A 25571-nucleotide genomic window follows, 5' to 3' on the forward strand; every position below is an offset into this window, starting at 1 on the left:
ACTTGCTGAGTGGACACTGACTCTTCCCTGTAACATTTTCTTTCCTGGATGTTGACAGATGAATATTAATAAGAGCTGAAATCGAGTGTGCCTGGACCATGTGCCAGGCACCGTGCTAAACATTTTACGAGGATTCTCGTTTGATCCTCGTGAGATACCTGTGAGCACGGTGCCCCACTCCCATTTTACAAGGAGCGGGCTTAGAAAGGGTAGGACTCTTGCCAAAGGCCATAGGGGTAAGCCTGGAGTCCAGGTCTATAGGATGACCCTATTTTGGGTGTTTTGGTTGAGATTTAATAAATTAATTTTTTTTGCCTTATTAAGGACATTCTTAAGTGAAACCAACTCCCCCCGCTACCCCCGGAGGTCATGGGGGCAAAGAATACAGTGACTACTAGTGTAGTTTGGTGTCAGTGCCTTGATTCCCGCTAAGGCACCAGCAATTTTAGATGCCACTGGTTTACACCATCAGTGCAAATGCCCAAACAGTGAACAAGGCAGAGAATGTTGTAGTATTCTTTGAAGTAATTCTGAACTCACAGACTCCCTAAAAATGTCTTGGAGACCCCCAAGGATCCACAGACCGCACTTTGAAAACAACCCTCTGGGTTGCAGGACCATCAGTGATTTTTCTTTTCTTTCCCTCCTCCTCTTCCTCCTCCTTCCACACATTTCCTAATTTTTTGTGCAGTCCACATGTGTTACTTATGTAATTTTTGAAGTTTAAGATTAATTATGAATATATTTCTATGTTAAATGGGCTCTAAAATAAGATTTTAATATATTTACATTTTTAATTTAAGAAAATGGGTATTCCATTTATAACCATACAGTCATATATTTGTTATATTCATTCTTCTCATGCCTCCTTCACGCATACAGTTTTTTTCACTTCACCTTTTTTTTTAAATTGACGTATGGTTAATGTATAACATTATGTAAGTTTCAGGTGTACAACATAGTGATTTACAAATTTGAAAGATAAGTTCCATTTATAGTTCTTATAAAATATTGGCTGTATTCCCTGTGTTGTACAATATATCCTTGTTCATGCCTACAGTTTAATTTTTTTCCTGTTGGATTCTTTTTTAGGCCGTGTCTTAGCCCAGTCATCCTAAGACCACCAGGGACAAACCTTTGGTCTGACAAAGTCAGCTTAGTTGACCCACTGCAATGAGGGAAAGGAACTGTGGGGGTCTGACCACACAAAGGGCAAGGTTTTTTTACAGGATTTGGGTGAAGGGTAGGGTTAGGTGAAATGTAAACCAAGCAGCATTTTGATAGGCTCATCACAACGCAAAGCTGTGTGAAGGGTCAGCATCAGGTCTGGACAGGAAAGTATCCTGTTTCCTTGGAAACTACAAAGTTGAGACAGGCATAGAATGTTGAGTCCAGAAATTCCTTACCAGGGCTGCTTCCCTGTGTCAAAGTGGCTTGGCTCCTCCAGGAATGTTGCTTTGTTACTAATATGATTTCAAACAGTAAATTCCTGATAGTCTGTGATTTTAGAGGGGGAGAGAAATCTCAGTAATAAAGCACTAGTCCCTCAAACAACACGGCTGTTGGGACACTTTACGGCTGTAATGTGACCTCAGGAGAAATAATGTTTCCTGTTTACTTCCTTTGTGAAGCTGGCTTTCTTTGTGCCTGTCCTGATGCATGGACAGGCAAATTTTTACTTGCTTATTCCAAGCTAATCTTTGCTTTCTCAGCTATAGACCCCAAATAGAAATCCTGAATAAAATGATTTATTCATCTTTCTTTCTCACTTTCTCTAACTGCATTACCTAAAAAGGTCCAGCTCCGCCCCCAATCAATCACTCTATTTCTAATAGCTGTAGAAAATGCACCTCCTCCCTACTGGTCACCGCGGTACCTCCAAGACCTCGGGGATCAGAGGTGACTTTCCCAAGGAAGCTGCTTCCCACCAGAGGCTGGATAAGGGAGCATCTCCTCTGCAGCTGTCTCCTCCAGTCTGTCTTCCTGGAGGCGGCAGGAAACAGAATCATTGCCAACTGCCACAGGCAGAGGGTTGCAGAGACGGGGCAGCCCCTTTGCATACAAATTTCCAAAGCCCCCTGGAAATCCAAACCTGAGGATCTGCAGAAGTGGGGCCTCCTGCTGGCCTCCCTCCTTCGCAGGAACTTCACCCTGATGGACCACACCCAGCCTTCTTGCACTGGACAATCTAATTTTAAGTTTACGAAGTACTTCTGTGAACAGACACACATCTCTGTATTTATTTATTGGCTTGTGATAAGTCAGACACAAAACCAAATTATCTTGAAAGAATGAACCTTAGCAATTTGCCATAAAATGATTGCAGTATAAATTTTATTTAGAAATGGTTAGAGATGTTTTAAGGTCATAGCATCTTCACGAGTTGAGCTGGAATGACCTTGTCCAACCCCTTCATCTTGCAACGGAGAAACTATTTCAAACTCAGAGAGGTTAAGTCACCTGGCCAAGGTCGCACAGCACTGCCAGAGCTAACTCTTGGACATAGAGTCCCCTGTGGAGCTAGATGAGGAATCCTTTGTTCTCTCTCCTTGCAGAGATTTTTTTTCAGTTTCCTTCCCTAGTCCCAACAAGTGGCCCTGCTAACCATGGTTTTGTGTCTCAAATAATTAAATCTCATTCCTTAAATTGCTTTGTTTTGTCTCCAGGAGGCTCGCAGCTTTCTGGTTGGTTGAGAAAACTGGCCAGTCTGGTCCTGGTCCAGCTGCCCCCGCCTTTGGGCGGGCGGACGGGCGGGCAGAGAACAGCTGACCCAGCAGTGGCTCATGTGACCACTGCAACCCCCAGTCCTGCTCCCTGTCCCAGGCCAGGGCGGGCACTTTCGGGGCTCCTTCTGGAAGGGCTACCAGGTAGGCACCCCAGCCCTACCTGTCTGCCACTGGAACAGCAAGGGGGAGACAGGACACATGCAGTTGAACAGATTTGGGAGCAGATCAGAAGTCAGCCTTTCTGCACTGGTTCAGGGCTCTTGGGCAGCAGGGCCAGACTGTGGCTGCCTCCAGACCTCTCTCACCACCCTGCTCGCCCTCCCCTCCTCTCACCCCCCACCTCCAGGAAGGCCTCCTCTGCCCTGCCCTTCCTTCCTCCATTCTTTGGCCTTCCTTTCCCCTCAGCTACAGAACTTCTCCCCCTCTTTCTCCGCTGACTTAGCGTGCTGGTGCCGCCGGGCGTGGAGAGATTAATCAGTGACAGGAAGCCGCCTCTTTCGGAGCAGTGCCCGGCCGTGGTCAGGAGTGTCCTGCCCCCCGCCTGCTGCTACCTCTGCTCCTGCCATGGGGCGCCTTGGGGCCCTCTTCTTCCTGCTGGGGGGCCTGGGGGCCCTCGCCCAGGTCTGCGGTGAGTAACTGTGCCATGTAAGGCTTCGGGGAAAGAACAGAGAGAAAGACAGTTTTCATCTCTGCCCTCCTAGACTTTGGTTCTCATGAGGGGCATGTCAGTGCTGTGTGTGGGGCTGGGGTGAGTGTCAGAGGAAGCCCCAGGCGGGAGGCAGACACCCTGTGCCTCTTTCCTCCTGGGTCCTTAGGAGGGAGGACCATCTTGTCCAAGCCCCTCATTGTGTGGCTGGGGAAACTGAGGCTCACATGTGTGTTGGGTGCAGCTTATCTGGGTTCCCACAGCAGTTCGGACTTTGCTGGACCCTGGACCTCAGCGTTTAGCACATTGTATTGAGATGAACTGTATCTGACTCCTCGCCAGACAGGCTCTCTTCCATTAATTCAGTCCTCTGTTCACTTATTCGTTCAACACACGTCGATTGAGCCTTCTCTGTGCCAGGTACAGTGTTAGGCTTTGGGGAAAGAGCAAAGAGTAAGACAGGCCCCATCCCTGCCCTCCTAGAGCTTCCGTTCTAGTCAAGAGGCAACTGAGCGCTGCGCGTGGGGGCTGTGGTGAGGGCCAGGGGAAGCCCCAGGCCGGAGGTAGCGGGCCAGGGGGCCACATGGGAACTGAGACCTGAAGGAGGAAAAGGAGCAGGCTAGGAAGAGTCAGAGGCTGGCACCCAGGCAGAGGGAAGTAAGAGACTGGCGGGAGACAAGGGCAGGCATTTGCTTTACATGCTGCGCACAGGGGCCAGGCTGCTCCCGCTCTGTCCCAGCGCCTCCTGGGGCCTCTTGCCTGGGAGTCTGAGCACACAGGCTCAGGGCTACTTGTGCCCTGGAGCCTGGAGGCAGGAAGGGAAGCATCTGCACCCTGAGTCACCCACCTCTCTTCTTCCTTCCTCGTACTCCGCCTGCGGCATTACCTCTTCATTCACCAGCTGGGGCTCTTGTGATCCTGGGAAAAGCCAAGAGGCAGGTTCAGTCGTGTCCAGGTGATAGAGGAATCAGTGAAGGGTCGAAGGGGCCAGGTGACCTGCCCAGGGTGCCCCAGCTTTCTGGGGCTTTGCTGACTGTTCTCAGAACTCCAGGTCAGGGTCTTCCCTGGGCGTCAGGAGACTCCAGCCCGTGTTCTACAAGTGCAACTAGACCCCCCCAGCCCTCGGCTCTTGGTTCCTGTCCAGAGTCCCCAGGGGAGACGGGGACCCAGTCCTCACCCTCACTGGGTGTGAACCTTTCGAGAGTTAGTCCACAAGCCTGACCCCCACGAGCCCTGGGCAGGGATTGGGGATGCAGCCCACAGCTGCTAGGCCATTTAGTCGCCCCCAGCCTCATTCCCTCACCTGTAAAATGGGCTAAGAATGCTCCCCTGCCTTCTTCCTTGGTGTGGTGCCCACCCACCTGCTTTACCAGCTTCACGCTCTGTGTGGCTGTGAAACTGACGAGGATGCTGCAGTGGTGCCCGTTCCAGGTGGGCTGGTGCTTCCCAGTGTCAAAGCCAGTCCAAGGCCCTGAGGGGAGGGAGCTCGCCCAGGGCCACCTTTATTACCCTGGGTGCATCTGCCTGGCTCCTTCCTGCTCAGGAGACTGAATTGTGTTTATCTACCTCCCTTTACGGCTCCTCTTCTTATCACTCTTATCCCAGGGCTGACTCACCTGCTAGAGGTCAGAGCCAGGGATGGGCGGGTGGGGTGAGGGGGACTGGGGCTCCCTCTCCAGTCTGAAGAAAGGGGAAAGGAAAAGAGATCTGTGGAGGGACAGACAAGCAGAGAGACAGGCTGAGAGATGGAGAGACTCACTCAGATCCAGAGAGATAAAGGGAAGTACATACAGAAATGGAGGAAGACACAGAAAGGCACTGAGAAAAAGAAAGACAAAGAAAAGCAGCCTCCCCACCCACCACCCCAAGTTCCTTTGCCCCGGGGTGGCCTGCCCAGCACCCTGCCCACTGGAGGCAGCCGAAGCCCTGCAGCAACTGGGAAGCCATAAACAGGAAAAGTCTGAAGTGGCTCCAAGGCCACCTACTGGCTCAGCTTCCTTCCCCGAGGGAGGAGAGTGCCAGTCAGCCAGAGCTGGGCGCTGTCCCTGAGGCTTCTGCTTCCTGCTGGTATTTCCCCGTATTGATCACACAGTTTCAGGTAAATCCCGAAGCGCACAGATAAATGGTTGCAAACAAGGATGGTTTTCTAACGCTTTACCTCACAATCTCAGGTCCTCCCCACCTAAACTGAGGCGGCAGGGAAGGCCTAATTCTGAGATCCGCCCAGAGGAGGTTCACCAGGCAGCCCCAGTTAGCCAGTGCGCGGTCTGCAGTGTTTTAAAATTGGACGCGTTAACCTGTTCCCGGTGTGGGTTGAAGTTTTGTAAATGGGTGGAACACGCCCATAGCTTTGAATTGTGCTTCCTCTTTCATGCAAAGTGATGATGGCAGTACCTCTGTCACAGGGCTGGCATGAGGACCCAGGGAGGTGGGGCTTGGGGCCTGGGGCCCCCTACACTGCCCAGAATCCAGTCTGTCACTGCTGGTGGGCAGAGTGGGTCCTGGGCCCACCACCTCTCCCTGCCCCCTCCAGCCACTCAGGACGTCTGCTTCCCCCACCCTTCACCGGCTGCCTCTCATTCCAGCCAGATCCCCCCACACGAGTAGGGTGTGTGCCGCGTGGAGGTAGGATGGAGATGTTCATTCCCTGGAGAAGACCCTAGTAAGGCGTCGCTGATGGCCTGGCCCTGCGACCTCACTTGGCCTGTTCTCTTCCCTAAGAAATAACGGAGGTGGACAGCGAGCTAGTGGAGAGGCTAGGCCAGCGCCTCTTGCCTTGGATGGACCGGCTCTCCCTGGAGCACCTGAACCCCAGTGTCTACGTGGGCCTGCGCCTCTCCAGCCTGCAGGCTGGGGCCAAGGAGGCCCACTACCTGCACAGCCTCAAGCTCAGCTACCAGCAGAGCCTCCTGAGGTGCTGCCTCCTTCTCTCTTCTCCTCCCTCACGTGTTCCACATCCTAAGAGACTGGAGGCCTGCATTCCTGTCACTGCTTTGTTGGGAGACCGTAGGGCAAGTCTTGTCTTCTCTGGGCCTTTCTCCATCTGTAGAATGAGGTTGTTTTGACTAGACTGGAGATGCTGATCTAGGGCCCTTGCGTGGCTGCTGTACCTTCCTATACCTGCGGCAGACATCACTAATCTATGACTGCACTCTTTCATACCGAGCCCAGAAGCAGCATCTGACTATCTGTGCTCCCTTTCCAGGGAGCATTAAGGGGAGGCCTCTTCTGAGGTCCAGCATGGGAGTTTGAATGAAAGGTGAAGGGTCAGGACCACCACAGAGCATCTCCCGCTTGGACTCCCTCTTGAGAAGCAGACGCAGGGCAGGGAGAGGAAAGAAAGGGAGAATGTACGGGCAAAGTGTGACCAAAGGGTGGGGCAAACACAGGTCATTTGGATGCAAGAGCCCTCAGAGTTTGTTCTTGAGTTTAATTTTCCATCTTTATGAAATACTCATGGCATACTCCTCACAACGCACAAGGCTGACTAGATCTACGTTTGGCAGGTCTAGTAAACTTTCCAACTCCTAGGATTTTTTTTCCTCTTTGTAATGTTGCTGGGGAGCCCCCCTAGCCAGGCTTACCAGGGTGGTACTTTCTTACGGAAGTATTGTTAACTGCCTTTGTCCCAGGTCTGCCTCTGGCAATGACAACAGTGACTCTGAGGCCAAGCCCTCCATGGGCCAGCTGGCCCTCTACCTGCTCGCTCTCCGGGCCAACTGTGAGTTTGTCGGAGGCCGCAAGGGGGACAGGCTGGTGTCACAGCTGAAGCGGTTCCTGGAGGACGAGAAGGGGGCCATTGGTGAGGAGACGGGGTCTGCCAGGGTGGGGAGGGCTCACCAGACAACACTGTCTGGTGAAGTATCTACATCAGAACTTTGGGTTTTCTCCCCAGGCCTCTTTCCTGCCCTCCATCTGCCTGTCTCGATATCCACCTAGAGGCTCAGGCTTCCCCCAGGAGCCACCCTTGATCAAGCCTTTCCTGCACCCCACATGCACTCTGTTGGCAAGTCTTGCTGCTCAGGCACCAGAATAGACCTGATTATCCACCTCTGGGACAACCGCGCAGCCTCCTTACTACTCGCTCCTCAGCCTCTCTCCCTAACTTTCCTGCCTCCTGACTCCACCCAGCACATACAGAGCAAGCGTTTTAAATACAAATCTGATCTTGTTAGAGCTGCTTAAACCCTGCAGGGGCTCCTCACTGCTGTGTTCACAGCCCTCAGGCCCAGCCTGCCTGCCCTTTTCTCCTCTCCAGTCTTTGCCCACCCACCCTCTGGCCTACCCATTCCACTGCCCCTCCATGGGCTCCGGCCATGCTGGCCTCTCAGCTCACCAGCCAGGGTCTTCCCATATGTTCCCTCTATCTGGAAGGTCTCCTTCGCCTTCTAGCTCCACCTTTAGCTCTCCTCACCCTTCCTCCCCAGCATCACTGCCTCAGAGAATCCTGCCCTGACTCCCCAGCTACTCAAAGACCTCTGTTACTCGGCCCCATGGACCTTGGTCCACAATTCATGGTCTTGTGAGCTTGGGTTATGTGATTTTTGGAGGCTGTGCCAGGCCTGCCATCACTGTGTTCATGCTCCAAGCACAGTGCCTGACAGTGGGGTCTCAGCAAGTATGGGTGAAGGGAACGAAGGCGAGAAGGATCCCACGACCTAAAGGAGGGTGTTGGGCGGTGCAGGCAATGGGTCCGGTGCTGGCGGGGCTGGTTGTGGGAGAGGGCAGAGGGGCAGCCCCTCAGGCCCAGCATGATGCCCCCACCCCGTGGTTTCCTCCCCCAGGACACAATCACAAGGGCCACCCCCGCACAAGCTACTACCAGTACAGCCTGGGCGTCCTGGCCCTGTGTCTCCATCAGAAGCGGGTCCATGACAGCGTGGTGGGCAAGCTCCTGTATGCCGTGGAGCATGAAGAGCATCTCCGCCAGGCCCACCTCTCTGTGGGTGAGTGAGCCAGACCCCACCCCAACCCCCCACACCCCTCCTCTGAGGCCAGGCTGGCCCTCCTCTAGCCCCGCCCCAGATGAAGGGCTTCCGCCCCCAGGCCCTGCTCACCTTTCCCTGTCAAGTCCATGAGAAGTGTAACAGGAGGGCTCACTGGCACAGCGGCTGCCCGCAGCGGAGCTGGACCAGACCCTGGCCCGGCCCTCCATCACACACTTGCTGTAGGTCCCCCTGGACAAATCGGCTGGCCTTTCTGGTGCAGCTGCTCTGGTAAAATAACCCCCCTGCAGCAGCTCAATAAAAGATGCCTTATAAGTAAAGGGCGCAGCCCGGTGCCCGTGAGGGAGAGAGTTCTGGACACCCAGCCGCGATGTTCTCATCAGATAAGCTGGGATGTGCCTGAGACCTGGATTCTGGGTCAGCTCACTGTGTGACCTCGGGTCTCCAGTCCCCTTCCTTGTCATCGTGATGTCGAGGTCTCTTCTAGGCCTGGCTGTGTTCTTGGAGCGAGTGTGTGTGCCTCGCATGGGGGGAGGCAGGTTGGAGGAGGTCAGAGGTGGGGAGGGGAGGTTCCCAGAGAGCAGAAGCCAGCAGGGACTTTTTCTGCCCCAGAGGCTTACAGAAAACCCACTGTGGATACATTAAATCCCCTTGGGGCAGGGAGCTTAAAAACCCCCAGGGCCCAAGCAGCTCCCTGGACCTATTAAACCAGACCACCTGGAGTGGACCCAGGCATCTGCCCATTTTAAAATCCCCTGGTAATTCCAAAGTGCGGGCAGCTTGGGGAATGAGTGGTGTAGGATAAAGTCCTCTTTGCCCTCTGTTCTCCAGGCTCTTTCCCTAACCCCTGACCCCCAGGCGGCAGACAGGAATAGGGTGACCAACCATCCCAGGTTGCCGTCCCGGAAAGTGGGCAAATGGGGCTGATTGGTCCTCCTAGCTGGTGGAAACTTTCTGAAATCATGCTCTGACTGTATCAGCCCCCTTCCTCAAGCCCCCCCCCCCCCGTGACTGCCTGTTGCCCCAAGGTCCCGCCAGGCCTGACCCCACTGGGTTTTGTCCCCTGCTAGACTCCGTGGCCATGGCGGGCTTGGCCTTCTCCTGTCTGGAGCTGTCCAACCTCAACCCCAGTCAGAGAGACCGGATCAGCCTGGCCCTCGGGAGGGTACGAGAGAAGATCCTGAAGGCCCAGACCCCCGAGGGCCACTTCGGGAACGTCTACAGTACCCCTCTGGCGCTGCAGGTGGGAAGGAGGCCAAGGGGCCGTGGTCCACCCTGGGTGGCTGGTGGGAGGTGGAGCGGCCAGGGGCTGGCTGACCCCCTGCCTCCTCTTCTTGCCCATTCTGTCACCAGTTGCTGATGACCTCACACACGCCGACAGTGGAGCTGGGTGCAGCATGCCTCAAGGCCAAGGCTGCTCTGTTGGCGAGCCTGCAGCACAAGACCTTCCGGAATCCTCTGATGATTTCTCAGCTGCTGCCAGTCCTGAACCGCAAGAGCTATGTGGATCTCATCTCCCCAGACTGCCAGGCACCAAGAGGTAGCCGAGCCTTTCACAGAAGCCCTATTCTTTTCAATCTGCCTTGAAGTCTGCATGTCTCAGTGAGGGGAGGTCACTCAGTCCAGATTCACTGAGTTAACCTGTAGGGGTTTGCAGGCTGGTGTGGGACACACTGGCAGCTAAGATGCGGTCATAGAGTCTAGAAGCTTAGAGTGTGGGGAGTGAGACACCAGATGGTGAGCTCTGGGTGGGCCATGAATCTCCAGCCCCTCATGTGACAAGAATGGATGGATGGATGGATGGTGAATGGGGAGAGACACACTTTGCTCAGCTCTGATACATCATAACAAGTGAGTCCCAGCTCCTTGAATCAAGGCTTCATCTGGGAGAGGGACTGCAGTCAGCAAGTGAGATTTGCCAGCGGACAAGAGTCTTCTGAAGGCAGAGCAGAGAGCAGGCAGCAAGAACAAAGGTGCAGAGGCAGGCAAGATTGGAAATTGGGAGTAGGGGCTTACTAAAGAGTGGAGTCTGGGAGAATGAGCCGGAGTAGCGGGCAGGAGAGTGAACGGGAGGGGAGACCCTCAGAGGGAACGGGCTGATATGAACAAATATACGTTCTAGAAAGAGCCCTCTGGGCTGCTGTGTGGCAGATAGGTGAGAGGGGAGATACTGGAGGCAGAGAAATCACTGAGGGGCCTGACCTTGAGCAGCCAGAGGATGTGGGAGCTGGGGGACAGGGGAGGCTGGGAAGGCAGCCAGGCTCCAGCTGCGCAGGAGGTGGAGGTGTTGACTGCCATGGGACTACGGGGAAGAAAGAGGTGCCGAGGGGCCACAGCGTCTCCTGGAGAAGAAAGGAGAGCTGACGTCTGGCCCCCTGCCCTCAGACCAGCTGCCGCTTCCCCTCTCCTCCACACAGTCATGTTGGAGCCAGCTATGGGGACCTCTTCACAGACCCAAGTCCCAGAGGTCATCCATGTCACGCTGAAGGTCTCCAGCATCCTTCCTCCATATGTACAGTCCATCTCTGTCCCTGCCGGCTCCTCCTTGGAAGACGTCCTGAAGAAGGCCCGGGATCATGGAAGATTCATGTGAGACCCCTACCTCCTGGCCCTCACCCAAGCCACCCCTGCATCCCTGAGATGGGACACGGATGGGACAGGGGTGGAGAGAGGGCTCCCTTGGGAGGGGGCAGACCCTCCACATGTGGAAACCCAGCTCCCCCCTCTCCAGCCCGGGGCCCAGACAAGTTATTTACCTGCAACTCAGTGAGGACGGCAGTTGTGCACCCCCGCCCCCAGCACAGAGCCCATGGAGGAGTCTGGGAATAATTAGTGCACAAAGAGGACATGATATGTGCTTTTTGTGTGCAGAGTCCCGCCCTTAGTAAGCACTCAATATAGGTTAGCTCTCATAAGAATGAGAATTTTTATTATCAAACGATCTTGGTCTAATCCCAGTGGTGAATTACCCGGGCAAGCCCTGTGCAGCACGTGGAGGTGAGACAACAGCCCTAAACTTGCTTCTAACCCTGAGATTGAACGGGTCTGAACACAAGCATTTCCCGAGCCCTGTGCCTCTGCCTAAGTAAGATGGGGGTGATTACCGATGGGGAATCTGGCCCAGAGAATGAGCGCCTTCTACTAGGTCACCCAGACCCCAGACTTCTCTTCTAGGAGGATGTGCGTCAGTTTGAGAGGGCCCCAACTTCTGTCCCCACCTGGAGTTCCCAAAGAACAGTGTCCTGCTGCCAAGGAAGGCCCACAGCTGGCGCCTTGGGGTCGTCTGGGCCAGGGAATTTCAGGCCAGAGATAAGCAAAGACCCCTTTAAAGCTTTAGAAATTAAATACAAAGAAAGCTCTGAAACCAGTAACATTTGAATAAGGACTGTCTGCTGAGGGGCAGGTGTCCTCGCAGGTGCCGGTGAGCCCAGCGCTCTCAGCACTCCCTTGGATGTGAGCTGCCCTCAGGCTGAGTTTGCGCAGGCAGCTATGGCTCATAGACTCTTCCCTGGCCCCCGCTCTCCACTCACTACCAAGCCCATTTCTGTCCTGTTTCGCAGTAGCCTGCAGGGCAGCACCGCTGGGGGCTACAGATACTGGGGACCCTTGGCAGGCTTCTCTCCAGGCACTGGAATTATTACCTAGAACCTGCTGGTATTCATGTTTGGACACTGTCATCAAAATAAGAAAAAAAAAATAGAACTTAACATCTTTATTCAAAACTCCAGGACCTCTGAGAAGACAACAGGGATACCAATCTGAGAAATAATTCTCTTGGAAGTGGAGGTGGGTGCCTGAGCCAGGTTAAGAGGCCGGGCCCGAGGCCACGTTTGAGGCCTGTGAATGCACAGCAGAGAAAGCCAGATTCTAGAAGAAGAGAGACAGAGAGAGACTGAGAAAAAGAGAGAGAGAGAGAGAGGAGAGAGAGAAATGGAGAGAGACGGGCAGGCAGAGAGAGGTCTCCGAGCAGCCACGGGGCCCTGCACGCTGGGAATGACTGGGGACAGGCTGCTCCCTATAACGACACCTTCCCTTTGACTAGGTCACCCTGTGTTTCTGTTTTGTAAAACTATAAAAACCCTCCCGGTCTAAGACCAAGGCCATTTGTAAGCCTTTAGGAGGGAGGACGGCACGGCCCACAGCCTTTAAGAGGCACCCTTTGGCAGCAGCATCTGGAGCTCGGGACGGGGTGGTGAGAGGAAGGAGCTTCTTGGTTGCCAAGGTCAGAAATCGGACCCCAGCCCTCTCTGCTAACGGGGAGCGCAGGGTGTGGGAATCAGAGAGAAGACTGAGCCACCCAGCCACAAGAGTGGGGAGTGCCCCTGAGCCACAGAAACTGCCGGAACCTGAGACCCAGTGCCACCGGGGGGGTGTCTCTGCCTCCGGCTCGTGGGTTCCCGCTTCCCTCCAGTGCTGGCGTCCCCTCTCTGGTTGGGTGTTGGCATCTGTGTGCTGCTGGCAGCTTGCCTGCAACCTCAGACCCCGGAAAGGGAGCGCTGCTGGGTCAATAATGTAACAGGCGCCCCTCCATATCCCGGGTTGTGGTCAACGCAGAGGGGATGGAGTCCCCTGCGTGGGCAGTGTCCATGGGGCCAGAGAAGAGGGGTGGAGGGGAGACCCAAGATGAGGTGTCCCAGGAAGATTTGGCTAGCGCTGGTCCCGAGAGTCAGGGCAGCACTTTCCTTGTGGGGGTGGTTCTACTTCTGCCCTTGGGTTGAGGGGACCAAATGTCACCTTTTCTCCCTCTTTGCCTGTCCCTTTGGTAGGTACGGAACACAGGCCTCCTTGTCAGGCCCCTACCTGACCTCTGTGATGGGGAAAAAGGCTGAGGGACGTGAGTTCTGGCAGCTCCTCAGGGCCCCCAACACCCCGCTGCTGCAAGGTGAGTCTGGCGGCCAGCCACCTTGGATGTGACCCTGCCCCAGCCCCAGCCCAGTCTTGACCCAGCTTTCTCCCAAACCTTCCCAGGCCTCAGCCTCGGATAATCACTATTGCTCAAAAAATAATAATAATAAAAAAATAAATAAAAACTACTTTCTCTTCCTTCAAAAAAAATCACTAATGCTCAAGATTGCGTATCATGTATTCAAGTGTAAGAATTTTTCTGTATGTTATTGTGCAACTCTAGGAAATCAGATAAGCAAAAAAGAAGAAAATTCAAACTGCTTATAATTCAATACCCAGAAATAACTTCTTTTTACCTTTGGTGTATTTTCTTCCAGATAATTTTTCAAATATGTAAGTTTGTTTTTTGTTTTTCATAAAAATGAAGTCGTACTCTACAGCAGTGCTGTCTGATCGAAACAACCTGTGAGCCATATGTGTCATTCTAAATTTTGTTGTTGCTGAAACTAATATTAATAATGCATCCAAAATATCATTCCAAGATGTAATTGGTGTAAATGATTATGACATATTTTTCATGCCTTAAAATTTTTTTTGTAATTTTTAACTTTATTTTTAAAATTTTGGGGGGAAGAATTAGGTATTGATTTATTAGGCACTGATTTACTTATGCAGAGGTACTAGGGGTTGAACCCAGGACCTCGTGCATGCTAAGCACATGCTCTACCACTGAGCTATATCCTCCCACCCTTTTTTATGCCTTTATTGGTTAAGATTTCAAGTGCTCAGTAGCCACATCTGGCTAATGGCTGGCATATCGGATGGCACAGCTCTCTGTACTGTAACTTATTTTTTTCATCCTTAGCGTATTGTGGACATCTGTCTATGTCACTCTGTGTAGATCTCCCCCTTTCTTTGTAATAGCCACATAGAATATATCATCCACTAGGGTGCTTTGGGCTGCAAGTGAGTGCGGAGCTGGGGCTTGAACCCCAGTGTCCTGCTGGAGCCTGGATTGTCTGTAGTGAGCAAAGGCTGGCTTCCAGGAGACTTCACTCGTGGTCCTGGTTCTCCCCAGACCACAGCAAGCAGGTCCCTCCTCCTGATGCCCCTCGGGGGGACTATGAAGGCAGTGGCCTGGCCGGCCAGGTGTTGTCAGGTTCCTTTGGCCCCATGTTGGGTATCCTGCATGCTATCCCATACCCTTCCATGCTCTCTGGGGGTTCCCCCACTGCAAAATGAGCCTGTGGGTCTCAGCGACCCCGGGGTCACAACTGAGTTCAGAGTCTCCACACTGACTCTGGACAGCCCCTAGTTTCCCACTACCAAGCCCTGAGCCCATCTTACAGACCCTGGCGACGGGATAGGAGTCCAGAAGGTAGGGCTGGTGGGTGGGACACTCTGCCCTGTTAACCCCCTGCTCAACCTGTTTCTGCAGGCCTTGCTGACTACAGACCCAGGGATGGAGAGACCATTGAGCTGAGGCTGGTTAGCTGGTAGCCCCCTGGGCTCAGCCCACCAGCCGCCTCCTACACCTCCTGGGCTTCTGCCCTCCCTCCGGATATCCCTGTATTAGGCACATGCCTGACCCTGCTGCCTCCTCTTGCGCCCTTGTCCCCAGATCACTCCAGCCACCACCCCTGCAGGGGTCCTAAGCCACCACTCACCCTTAAGCTGGGAGCCCACACCTCCCCCAGGAGATCTGTTTGCCTGGGTCTGGCCCGCTGGCCCCACAAGCATCCTGTGAAGGCTGCTCAGAGGCTGGAGGGCACAAGCATCTCAGACACCTCGGCACAAGGAGGTGAAGGCCGCTGCCGCCAGCGTTGTGAGTACGGCTCGCTCTGGAACTGGGGTCCTGCGAGGAGAGCTCTGCGGCCCTGACCCCAGCTCCCCACTCTGCCATCAAAGCAGCCCCAGAGCTGTTCTAAGTGTTGTAGCAGCCGGAGAGAGCTCTGCAGGGCTGCTTTCATCCGGCCACTAAAATGATTAAAGAGTTGATTGAGTCCCAGCATCCTGAGCCTCATGTTTGGAACCAATGCAGGGACTGGAGCAGAAAAGGGGGAGATACCCCCCGGGGAGCAGGAGAGGGGTGAGCATTCTCTGGGGTACTGGGGGGACCAATGTGGCAGTTGTGACGTTGATTACTGTTTAGGGAGCATGTACGTGCTAGACAATTTCTTGCACAACTCTGAGGTTGCTCATACTTCTGTTTTCCTCTCTGCTTTACAGACAAGGAAATCGGTGCTCAGAGGGAGAATGACTCACTCACAGTGTCAGGCTGGGGGCGTGGCTAAGAGACATCTGGTCTAGGGTGGCCTCCTGGCTCCTCCACTCAAGCATCAAAAACTGGGGGCTTCAATGATTGTTAAGATTACATGGCAGAGTCCAAATTCAACTGGCGGCTCAGGACCCAGAGCTTTTCCCCAAAGCGCAGTTAGGACGCCACCCCACTTGCTGCACAGCCCCTGCTTTGGGCTCTGCCTTCAGCCTCCCCGTCGCTACCCTCCCAGGGTGTAGAGCTTGCTCCCTCCCACCAAGGCCTACTGTTAGCTGAAATAACATCCCACAACGTGAGAGTTGTGAGTTCAGTTTTATTTGGGACAAGATGAGGACTACAGCCAGGGAGATAGCATTTCAGAGAGCTCCGAGTAGCTGCTCTGAAGAGGCAGGGGGAATTCAGTGTTATATACGAGTTCAGTGAAGGGTACGTGCAGTCAAGCACACATTTTGGCAGAGGCTTGCCGCTGGTCACGAGGAGCAGGTGTCACCATTAATGATTTTAGTTCTTTTCTAGATATGAGGAGATGCAAGAATTAGGGCTCATAAAATTCTCCCGAAAATATCTGAAGCCTGTTCTGCCAGTTTTCCCAGAGCACAGAGTGCCTCATTCCTGATCACCTTTCAGGGTGTGTTGAAGGTCAGCGGCTGAAGCAGCTCAGGATTTAATCCTTGTAGAGGCAGAGGTCCTACCCAGGCCTTCACGTAGAAATCTCCTGCCCTACAATTTGGACTATCCAGCAGTGATTTGCAAGCTCCTGTGGGCATCAGAATCACCAGAGGCAAGTGAAAAAAAAAGAAAAGTACATTCTTGGGCCCACTAGAGGGCATCTGAATCAACAGTGGGGCTGGGAGATTTTAATCCCAGTCCAAAGATTGTGATGGAGATCAGGGGACATTTGCAGCAATTCTGCATCCTGACCACAAGAGGGCGACATAGGCCGTGTTAAGCCATCCCTCTTTGTGGTCTTACTCCTCCAGACAGGCTGCTGTCATCAAGGACTTGCTGGTGAGACAACAGGCTAGGGGGATGAACCGTGTCCCAGTGGTCAAGGGGCTTACACAGAGAAGGAAGCCCGACATCAGGAAAGAGGTTCACAGCTGGCACTGGGCACCTATGATTCTTTCACAGTTGGACTCCAGAGCTCAGAGAGGCCACGGCCCAGCCTGGAATCCTGATCAGCCTGTCCTACTCTGAGAGTGTGTGCTGTTTCCCAGACCCTGAGCTCAGAGAGTAACCGTCTGTTCCGATGGGAAAGCCAAGACCCAGGCAAGGGCAAGGGCTTAGTGGCAGCTGCTCTGGCTCCCAGCCCACCTAGGGCTCTTTGTCCTGCCAGGGCTAGAGGCAGAGGGCAGACCCCAGGAAGTCCAGCTATGAGTCAGCTCTGAGTGCCCAGGGGATGGGACAGGGGCCGCTGGCTGGGGTTAGATGCTGGCCGGCAGGACCCTGCTTCCGCAGCTGTGGGTGGCCTTGGTGATTCAGCTTCCATCTGCCTGCCTCGAGGGGGCCGTCCTGGGCTGGAAGAGAGAGGAGATGTTACTATTAGGGTGGGGCAAGGGAGTGGCCTTAAGGGGCTAAGTGGTCAATTCTGATGGCTGAGGAGGTCTCACTGGATAACTGTGGCCAGAGATTGGGTGTTCCCGAGGCTGGTACTAGGATGAAGTCTAGTGGGGTGGGGGTCCTTGAAGTTGGAGTCTTCTGTGAAGCTAGGGCTTTTTATCAGGCTGCCTCAGAAAGATACCCCAGGGTCTCCCGCCCTGTGTTCCTCTCTGTGGGGGACTTGCCTTGGCTCTCGGTGGGCAGGGGCTTGATCCCCCACCGGTGGGGCGAGAAGGGATAGACAGGCTGACCACGCCAGCTAGGGGGCTCTGCTGATGGAGGGGACGCTAGGCCGATGGAGGAGGAGCTGCGAGCCGGCGGAGCGGAGGCAGGGCAGGACATCCTTCCCGGGGGCGGGGCTTGGCCAGAGGTGGCGCTTGGGGTTCGGCCCAATTTTCCTGGTGGGGCGCGAGGGGCGGCCGTGGAGGCGGGGCCTAGAGCGCGGAGCCTCGCTCTCCGCCCGAGCCTGGCGGGAGCCGCCGCTGCAGCCTGAGACGCAGCCCGAGCTGCCGGGAGCCGGAGCTGGAGCGCAGGCCCAGCCGGAGCCGAGCTGAGCCGAGCTCGCCGCCTGGCACCGGCCGGAGCGCGGGCCGGCCTGTCAGCTACCCGCAGGCCCAGGGCACTATTGGAGGCAGCGAGCCCCCCCACCGGCACCACGGGGCGCGGGAGCCCTCATCGCCCCCGCCGGGCTTGAGCACGCAGGAGGTCCCGCGGTCTGGACCGAAGAGAAAAAGGACGGAGGATTCCATGTAAGCCTAGCGTTGGCACTAGTAGGGGAGAAGCGTGGAGACGTCCCTGGCATGGGGCAGAGGTGCCCGACGCCTACTAGGCCAGGCTTGAGCCCCTGAGAGCCAGGCATCCCAGCAACAGCGACTTGGGCTCTGACCTGCCTGAGCAGGAAACGCAGCTTAGCTCCTGGCCCCGGGCTGGCGCAAGCCAGGCACAAGAAGCAGTGCCCTCACCTGTCTGAGACCCGGTGGCATTCCAGGAACCCAGGTCTGGCCTGACCCGAAGTGGGGCTCTCTGGTGGCCCAGAGCTGGTCACCGGGGAGCCGGCCTCCCGCGCCAGCCCCCCTGGTACGGATGTGCCGCTGCCCACCGGAGCACCATGACAGCAGGATGACCTCAGCTGAGGCAGTGGCAGTGTCTGGTGGGGCGCGGTTGGCTGGGTCCCCAGATTGGCCCCCCGACACCCCTCAGGCCCTGGGGCGGCCTGGCCGGGCCCGGGTGGCCATGGCGGCACTGGTGTGGCTGCTGTCGGGAGCCAGCATGTCCAGCCTCAACAAGTGGATTTTCACGGTGCACGGCTTCGGGCGGCCCCTGCTGCTCTCGGCGCTGCACATGCTGGCAGCAGCACTGGTGTGCCACCGGGGGGCACGGCGCCCCATGCCCGGCCGCACCCATTGTCAAGTGCTGTTGCTCAGCCTCACCTTTGGCACCTCGATGGCCTGCGGCAACGTGGGCCTGAGCGCTGTGCCCCTGGACCTGGCGCAGCTGGCGACCACCACCACCCCACTGATCACGCTGGCCCTGTCAGCCCTGCTGCTTGGCCGGCGCCACCACCCGCTGCAGTTTGCCGCCATGGGCCCGCTCTGCCTGGGGGCTGCCTGCAGCCTGGCTGGAGAGCTCCGGACACCCCCCGCCGGCTGTGGTTTCCTGCTGGCAGCCACCTGCCTCCGTGGCCTCAAGTCCATTCAGCAGAGTGAGTACCCAGGTCGCTGGCTGAGAAGGTGGGGGCCGGGGTGGGAGCATGGCCTTGGAGGCCCTTGAGGTCATTATCCCATTTTACAGATGAAGCAACTGAGGTGTGTGGCTTTGGAGGAGGCAGGGACTGAGGCTCAGAAAGGGCCAGCAGCTCAGTGAGTTCCAGGCCCCAAACTTAGGCTCTACAGGCTCAACCAGGATTTAGTAAGAGTTGCTGCCTAGATCTGTGGCCCATGTTTTGTCAAGTCCTTTATATCCCTGATCTCTCTACTGCCCTGATCTCTCTACTGCCCTGATCAAGGAAGTCACTATATTGCCCCTATTTGACAGGTAGAGGGGGCTTGCCCTGAGCCATGTGAGCTCCGGAGGCAAATTTGAACCCAGGCAGCAGACTCCACGCTGTCCAAATGATGAGGCATAAGGCTGCGGATCCAGAGGGAGGCCTGATGGCAGGGACCAGGGAGACAGAAGAGAGGAAGGCTGTGAGCTGGGATTTGAATGGTGAGGGGTTTGGCGAAGTCTGGGAAGGGCTGGTGTTTACTGGAAGCTACAGTGTAACAGGCCCCATGCCGAGTGTTGACCTTGAGTCATCATGGCAACCACCACCTTCATCCCCATTTTACAGATGATGGAACTGAGGCCCAGAGAGGTTCGTGATTTGCCCAGGTCACACAGCTCCTAAGGACTGGAATCCTGGTCCATGTGACTCTGGACCTCAGCTCTGATGTAAGGGGTTCAGGGCTCTGGGCAGGGGGTCAGGTGGAGGCTCTAGGCCTAGACCCAGCTACATCATTCTGCCCAAGGGTGGAGGCCACCTTCCGGCCTGTCCTTCTGAGGGGCTCTGAGTCACAGCCCCCACCCTCTCTCTGCCTCAGTCCAAGGGAGACATGGTGAAGTCCAGGGCACCCACTCAGGGCAGAGAGGCCTGGGTTCCAGCCACACTTTGACTCATACTTGCTGGATGACCTTGGGCAGGTCTGGATCTTGTCTGCACCTCAGTCTCCCCATCTTTTCGGTGCTCTCAGAGCCTTCATGCTCTCCGTCCCTTCCAGCTCTGAGGTCCTATGACCCAAGCCTGGGAGAGGAAAAGGGGTGCTCCCAGGGCACTGGACTGGGGTTAGGAGCAGCCTGCAGCCAGGGAAGGTTGAAGTCAGAGCTCAACCCTGCCCTGGCATCTGCAGCGCCAGGACCTATCCCTGTCCTCCAGGGCCCTCCAGTTCTATTTTTGCCCTCAGGTTACATGAGAGCTAGGGTCTGAGCTCTGGGCATGCGTGAGTCAGTGGGAAATTTGACCTCGTGCCCTGCCCTGGGCAGGGCCAGAAGGCTGAGAAGGCCCCAGCCTTGAGGCCCCACCATGCCTGCCCAGTGCTTCACACCTAGGAGGAGCCCGGCCTGCAGGACAGGCTACGTCCGCCCACATCTCGGGCATACAGGCCAGGAGCAGCATGTGCCTGGCAATCAGGCTGCTCCTTGGCTCTGCTAGCTCCCTCCTTGTCTCCAGCCTGGTCCCTGAGGCGGATTGGATGCTTTCTCCAGGCTCCCTGAGCACCCTCTGCTTCCCCCATCAGAACCCCACATGCCACTTGATTACCTGTCTGCTTCCCACCAGACAGGAGCTCTGAGAGGGCCTGGCCTGGCTTTGGGGCAGCTCCGTGTCCCCAGCACCTGACCTGGGGCCTGGCACAGGGCAGGTAGCCCTTAAGTGGTGGATTTATTAATGGCTCTGGTGGCAACACTGGCAGGCTGTTGAGGCTACATGGCTCAAGGTGCTAAGGAGGAGCTTAGGAGGCTGAGGCAGAAGCCTGGCAGAGGTGGGGAGGAATAGACTGGAGACAGGGGCTGACATGGGTTTTTGGGCAAGAGAAGGTTTCTACTTCCAGAGGTTCCAGGAAAGGTACCAGGACTAGATTCAGACTAGAGTGTAAATGGCTGACATCAGCTCCTTTCCTGAGGACAGGCTGCATGGGAGCAGAGGATGAAAGTCCAGGAAGAGGCGTGCCCAGGCAGCCACAGACAGATCCGGCAGCTTCCCTCCTTCCTGGGCCAGTTGCCGGCCAAGGGGGCTACACGAGGGTGCCACCTTCCCACTCACAGAAAGGCTGGGAAGTGGGGTGGGACGTGCTGAGACTTGTCCTCAGCTATACCCACCTGTATTGGGGAATGGCCTGACCCGATCTCTGTCCGCTGCACTCTCAGGCTAGTCAGGGGGTGCCCTCAGACCTAGAGATCACATGGTGAGGGAGAAGTGCCAGGGCCAAGGTGGGCACAGGTGTGGTCAGCAGTTACGTCTAGGGGAGACCAGAGAAGGCAGCCTAGGGGAGGAGGCAGGCAGCGATGGTAACAATAATGTAAGAATAGTAGCAAACACTTGCTGAACCCTCACCATGTGCCCAGCTCTCCATAGGGCCAGAGCAGGAGAGGGCGGTCTGGGAGCGGGTGTCAGCGGACGGGAGCAGAGCGTGGGGGTCGTGACAGCTGCCGCGGTGAGCAGTTGCCCTGGGCACCAGGCCCTGTGCTTAGCACCTCACATGCCCCTTGCTGACACAAGAGGACAGGCGTAGAGGGAAGGTGACTTGTGTGATACCATACAGCTCATGACGGAGCAGAGAGGAGAGAAGCCAGTAGCCAGCTAGACGGGGTCTAGAGAACATTTGTTTGCATGTGGCTGAAGGTTGGGTGTGTTCAGAGGCTGAAACAAAAATGTCTTTGGAGGAGGAGAGGTTGAAATGCAGGGTTTGTGGGGAGCTGGCAGAGGAGGGGTCACTGAGACAGCAGGACGACCGGCTTGGCATTTTGGGGGCCCCAGGTGGGGTGCATCACCTCTGGCTGAGGATCACTGCTCTTTCCTTGGGCTGCGGGGAGGGGAGGTGGAGGGCAGAGTGGGATACAGAGCAGATGCAAGGGGCCCAGTGGGGAGGGAAGGACCTTCCTGCCTGGCTGCCCCGCAGAAGGTGAAATTTGCCAGAGGTGAAGGTCACCTGAAATCCTCAACACCTTCCAGGGATTGCACCTTTCACATGCCCGACATGGGCAGCTCGTGACGGTGCTAAATTTGGAGCCAACGAACAGGAGGCATTCCAATGATCTGTTCATTTCTAGAAATGCTTGAGCCAGAGGGACTGTTGCCTAGAGAACAAAGCCAAAACATTAGAATGAAATCGAGAGAGAAATAAGATTTCCTATTCTAAGCATAGCCTATGAGTAAGCACCTCTGGAAATTGTGTGTCAGAAAATGCATAGAGGCTCAGAGAGCCCTGGGAGGGGACCGGGATCCGTTACTCATCCCTCCGCGAAAACTTGGAGAAGGCCCCAGATCGTCGTTGCCTTCATGCAAATACTGTCATTTCACCTGAGCCGTATGTGATTTTAGGATGGGCACCACTTCTTTTGTGAACCAGTGGGGTGGTATCACGTGTGCACGCACACACCGGTGCAGGCACCCCGGTGCAACGCAATAGGACTTCCTTTTCCCTTGCAAAGCCTAAGATTTCCTCTTTGTCCTGGATTCACCTAGACAAGCCCCAGTGTTGGTAGCAAAAGATGGTGATAAACAGTGAATGACAGCCAAGGGCAGACAATGACTTTCTTGTTCCCCTGTCATCCCAGTGGTCATAAGTCATTGAACATTTGACTCAAACAATTTTTGTTATTTTAATAAAACTTTCTCTTTCTTTTTTTGTTTAAATGGAGGTACTGGGGATTGAACCCAGGACCTCATGCATGCTAAGCACACACTCTACCACTGAGCTATCCCCAACTTTTTTTTAATGTAAAGGCCACACAGCTAGTAAGTGGCAGGGCTGGGACCTGCTGTGAGCCTGTCCCTGCTCTGATGTGGGAGCCGCACTGCGGGGCAGTGGGTTCCGGAAGGGCTGACGCCAAGAAAGCTGGGTTGGGGTCACTTGGCACAGGGCCTTCAAAGCTGGCTAAGAGCCCACGATGTGTTTTTCCAGGGCCTGGGGAGTCCCTGAAGATTTCTTTTCCCCATGTTTATGATCATTGGGATATCACAAGCAGATTATTGTTTCAGCCTCCGGGGAGTGGTTTGAGTAGGTGATATTGGCCTTATTTATCTTACCTTTTTACGTTTGCTGAGCACTTATAAGGGCTTTCTATACATTATCTATTTTAATCTTTACAGCTACCCTGCCTATTAGGTTATAAAACTTTGTAGGTGAGTAAACAGAGGCCTACAGAAGTTAAGTGCCAGGTCACAGCTAGTAAGGAGCAATACAGGTCACCACCCAGGTGGTCTGACTCCGGAATCTTGACCTTCACATTACAGAGCGAGGGAGTCACTGATTCTGCCTGAGGGGCTGGGGCAGGCTTCCTGGAGGACCATCGGTCATGCAGGGCGGGCCAGGTGGGGTTGACGGTGCTGACGGCTGCCATCCTGGTTGCAGGTGCCCTGCTGCAGGAGGAGAGGCTGGACGCGATGACCCTGCTCTACGCCACCTCGCTGCCCAGCTTTTGCCTGCTGGCAGGCGCAGCCCTGGTGCTGGAGGCCGGCGTGGCGCCGCCGCCCGCTCCCACTGACTCCCACCTCTGGGCCTGCATCCTGCTCAGCTGCCTCCTGTCCGTACTCTACAACCTGGCCAGCTTCTCCCTGCTGGCCCTCACCTCAGCCCTCACTGTCCACGTCCTGGGCAACCTCACTGTCGTGGGCAACCTCGTCCTGTCCCGGATCCTGTTTGGCAGCTGCCTTAGCGCCCTCAGCTACGTGGGCATCGCGCTCACCCTTTCAGGAATGTTCCTTTACCACAACTGCGAGTTCGTGGCCTCCTGGGCTGCCCACCGGGGCTTCTGGTGGAGGGACCAGCCTGGCAAGGGTCTCTGAGACCTGAGGGCGCACAAGGACCACCTGGGACAGCCCCAGCCTGAATCCAGCCTTGGCCTGTGGCCATGGGAAATGTGGAGAGCGGGCAGCCTCTGGGTCCAACGGGGAAGACAGGCCTTCCAGAAGGGCCACCTTGGAGGCTGGAATGGGGACTCCCGGAGAGACCCCTCTCCTGTCCCTGCCCGCCTCTCCTCGCCTCAGTCCCCACTCACCACTGGATGGTGGGTCCGAGCCCGGGGCAGGCACTGTGCCTGTGAGAGTAATTATTACAATTAGTATCAACTATGACGCCGAGTATTGCTGGCCAAACCGTGTTCTGATGGCGACGACGATGAATCTTGGCGGTCACGCAATCCTTCCTCCAGGAAGTGGGGGAAGCAGCTAGGGGCCTGGGGAAGGGCTTCTTTGCCACTGGGCTACCTAGGGAGTTGGGGTCGTCTGTGCCAACTCCAGGCAGCTGCTGTGGCCTCAGCCCCGGGCTCCCCAGTTTTGGGTCTTCCGTCCTCAAATAAACTATTTTTGCGTGGACACCTGTGTCATTCCTCAGGGGTGGCAGCTAAGGAAATATAGGGAGGAAGAAAAGGAAATATCGGGAGAGCAGAGGGCACACTGGCTGCTAGCTGCCCACACAGAAGCGAGGACCTCCACCATTACTGCTGTGGTCGGCCAGGCCCCCACCCCAGCCCTCTGCTCCGGCCCCTGCACGCCAGCCCTGCCCTAGGGTCTCCTAGAACACACAGCCTCTGTGGCTCCACACTGCTCAGGACAAGGTCAGATCTTCCTGCCCCAGACCACAAGGCTGTCAGGGTCTGGACCCGTGGCCTCACCTCTCCTTGGATTCCGCCTTTGCTCCCACCAGCTTCCTGCAGGTCCCCACTGAGGCCAGGCCCACCCCCCTGCACCTCTTCCTACATCTGCATCTCCCTTCTCACAGCTAAATCCTTGCTTGGGGGAGAAAACCCAACCTGCAGCTCTCCTCTAAAAGAAAACCCCAAAAAGGAAGCCTGAGGAAGGAAGGGCCTTGACCAGGGACCATGCCCAGGGCTGTGGGAGCAGAGGGCAAGGAATTGGGGTGGGGGGAGCTCCAGGGCTGCCACGGGGGGAACCTGGGGCCACAGTCTCAGCTTGGAGTCTGCTGGGCTCCTCTCTGACCAGCTGTCCTGACTCAGATCATCACTCCTCTGTCCTTGACTCTATGCACTTAATTTCAGCCACCACCTGCCTCCACTGGAGGCTGCCTGTTAAAAACCATAAGGACCCTGCCTGGGTTAGAGAGACCTGGGGCCTAATCCTGCTCCACCCACCTCATTGCACCTGGGGTAGGTAGGTACTGCCCCTCTCTGAGCCTCGGCTTCCTTATCTGCAAAGTGGGCTGATGGTCCCCCATGGCGAGGATTCTGGTGAGAAGACTGGTGAGCAGGGCCAGGGGAGAGGTGGGTGATGGTGCCAGATGGCTTGGTCCCCATCTTGGGCTAGGCATCCACTCTCTCTGAGGCTCCAGGCCCATCTGGTAAGTGGGAGGGTGGGAGCTAGGCCAGGCCAGGGCTAGGGGAATCATTCGTTGCTTCAGTATCCAGAATTCATGGATGTCTGCTGTGCCAGCCAGTGCTACACAGGGCAGCGTACCGGGTCAGCCTCAGGGTGGGGTTGGGGGTGGCAAGGGGCTGGGAGGCCCCTGGTCCAGGGAGGACAGATGCAGGTTTTCCCAGCATAGGCCTCCACCCAGGCTGGCCTTGCCGAGGGGAAGTGGGCCTAGGCTGAGTCACTGGCCACCCACCCTCCCTGTGACTCAGAGATGCCACTGGCCCAGCCCTGTCCCATGTACCCTGGATACCTCTGGGCTCCACTCTGAGGCCTGGCCAGCCCTGACAGGGATAGATGGCTTTGTAGGGGCAGAGCTTCCTCGGTACTCAGGACCCTTCCACATTCAAGGGGGCCCCCTGCCATAGCAGGAGCCTCCCGCAGTGACCTTGCCCTGGCTCCTGGGCCC

General features: G+C 55.8%; 2 protein-coding genes and 1 long non-coding RNA gene across 3 annotated transcripts; 2 read left to right on the forward strand and 1 right to left on the reverse strand.

Annotated features, from left to right (window-relative positions):
• The first annotated feature begins 2711 nt into the window (after positions 1-2711).
• TCN2 (transcobalamin 2) lies at positions 2712-15174 on the forward strand. The gene is made up of 10 exons (XM_010951333.3): positions 2712-2867; positions 3169-3354; positions 6094-6286; positions 7005-7174; positions 8157-8318; positions 9389-9561; positions 9672-9858; positions 10736-10907; positions 13085-13200; positions 14602-15174. The coding sequence occupies exons 2-10, from the start codon at positions 3291-3293 to the stop codon at positions 14661-14663; spliced, it is 1299 nt and encodes a 432-aa protein (XP_010949635.1). The 5' UTR covers positions 2712-2867; positions 3169-3290; the 3' UTR covers positions 14664-15174.
• Positions 3669-5187, reverse strand: LOC141575819 (uncharacterized). Its single transcript, XR_012503723.1, has 3 exons — positions 4734-5187; positions 4220-4290; positions 3669-3805 (listed from the first exon to the last, which is right to left on the reverse strand). It is a non-coding gene; the product is annotated as an uncharacterized LOC141575819 (long non-coding RNA).
• A 138-nt stretch (positions 15175-15312) lies between the features above and the next one.
• On the forward strand, positions 15313-24109 carry SLC35E4 (solute carrier family 35 member E4). The gene is made up of 2 exons (XM_010951334.3): positions 15313-18742; positions 23148-24109. The coding sequence occupies exons 1-2, from the start codon at positions 18124-18126 to the stop codon at positions 23579-23581; spliced, it is 1053 nt and encodes a 350-aa protein (XP_010949636.2). The 5' UTR covers positions 15313-18123; the 3' UTR covers positions 23582-24109.
• Positions 24110-25571: the final 1462 nt, after the last annotated feature.

This window comes from Camelus bactrianus, chromosome 32 (assembly GCF_048773025.1).
Source record: "Camelus bactrianus isolate YW-2024 breed Bactrian camel chromosome 32, ASM4877302v1, whole genome shotgun sequence".
Classification (NCBI taxonomy): Eukaryota; Metazoa; Chordata; class Mammalia; order Artiodactyla; family Camelidae; genus Camelus; species Camelus bactrianus.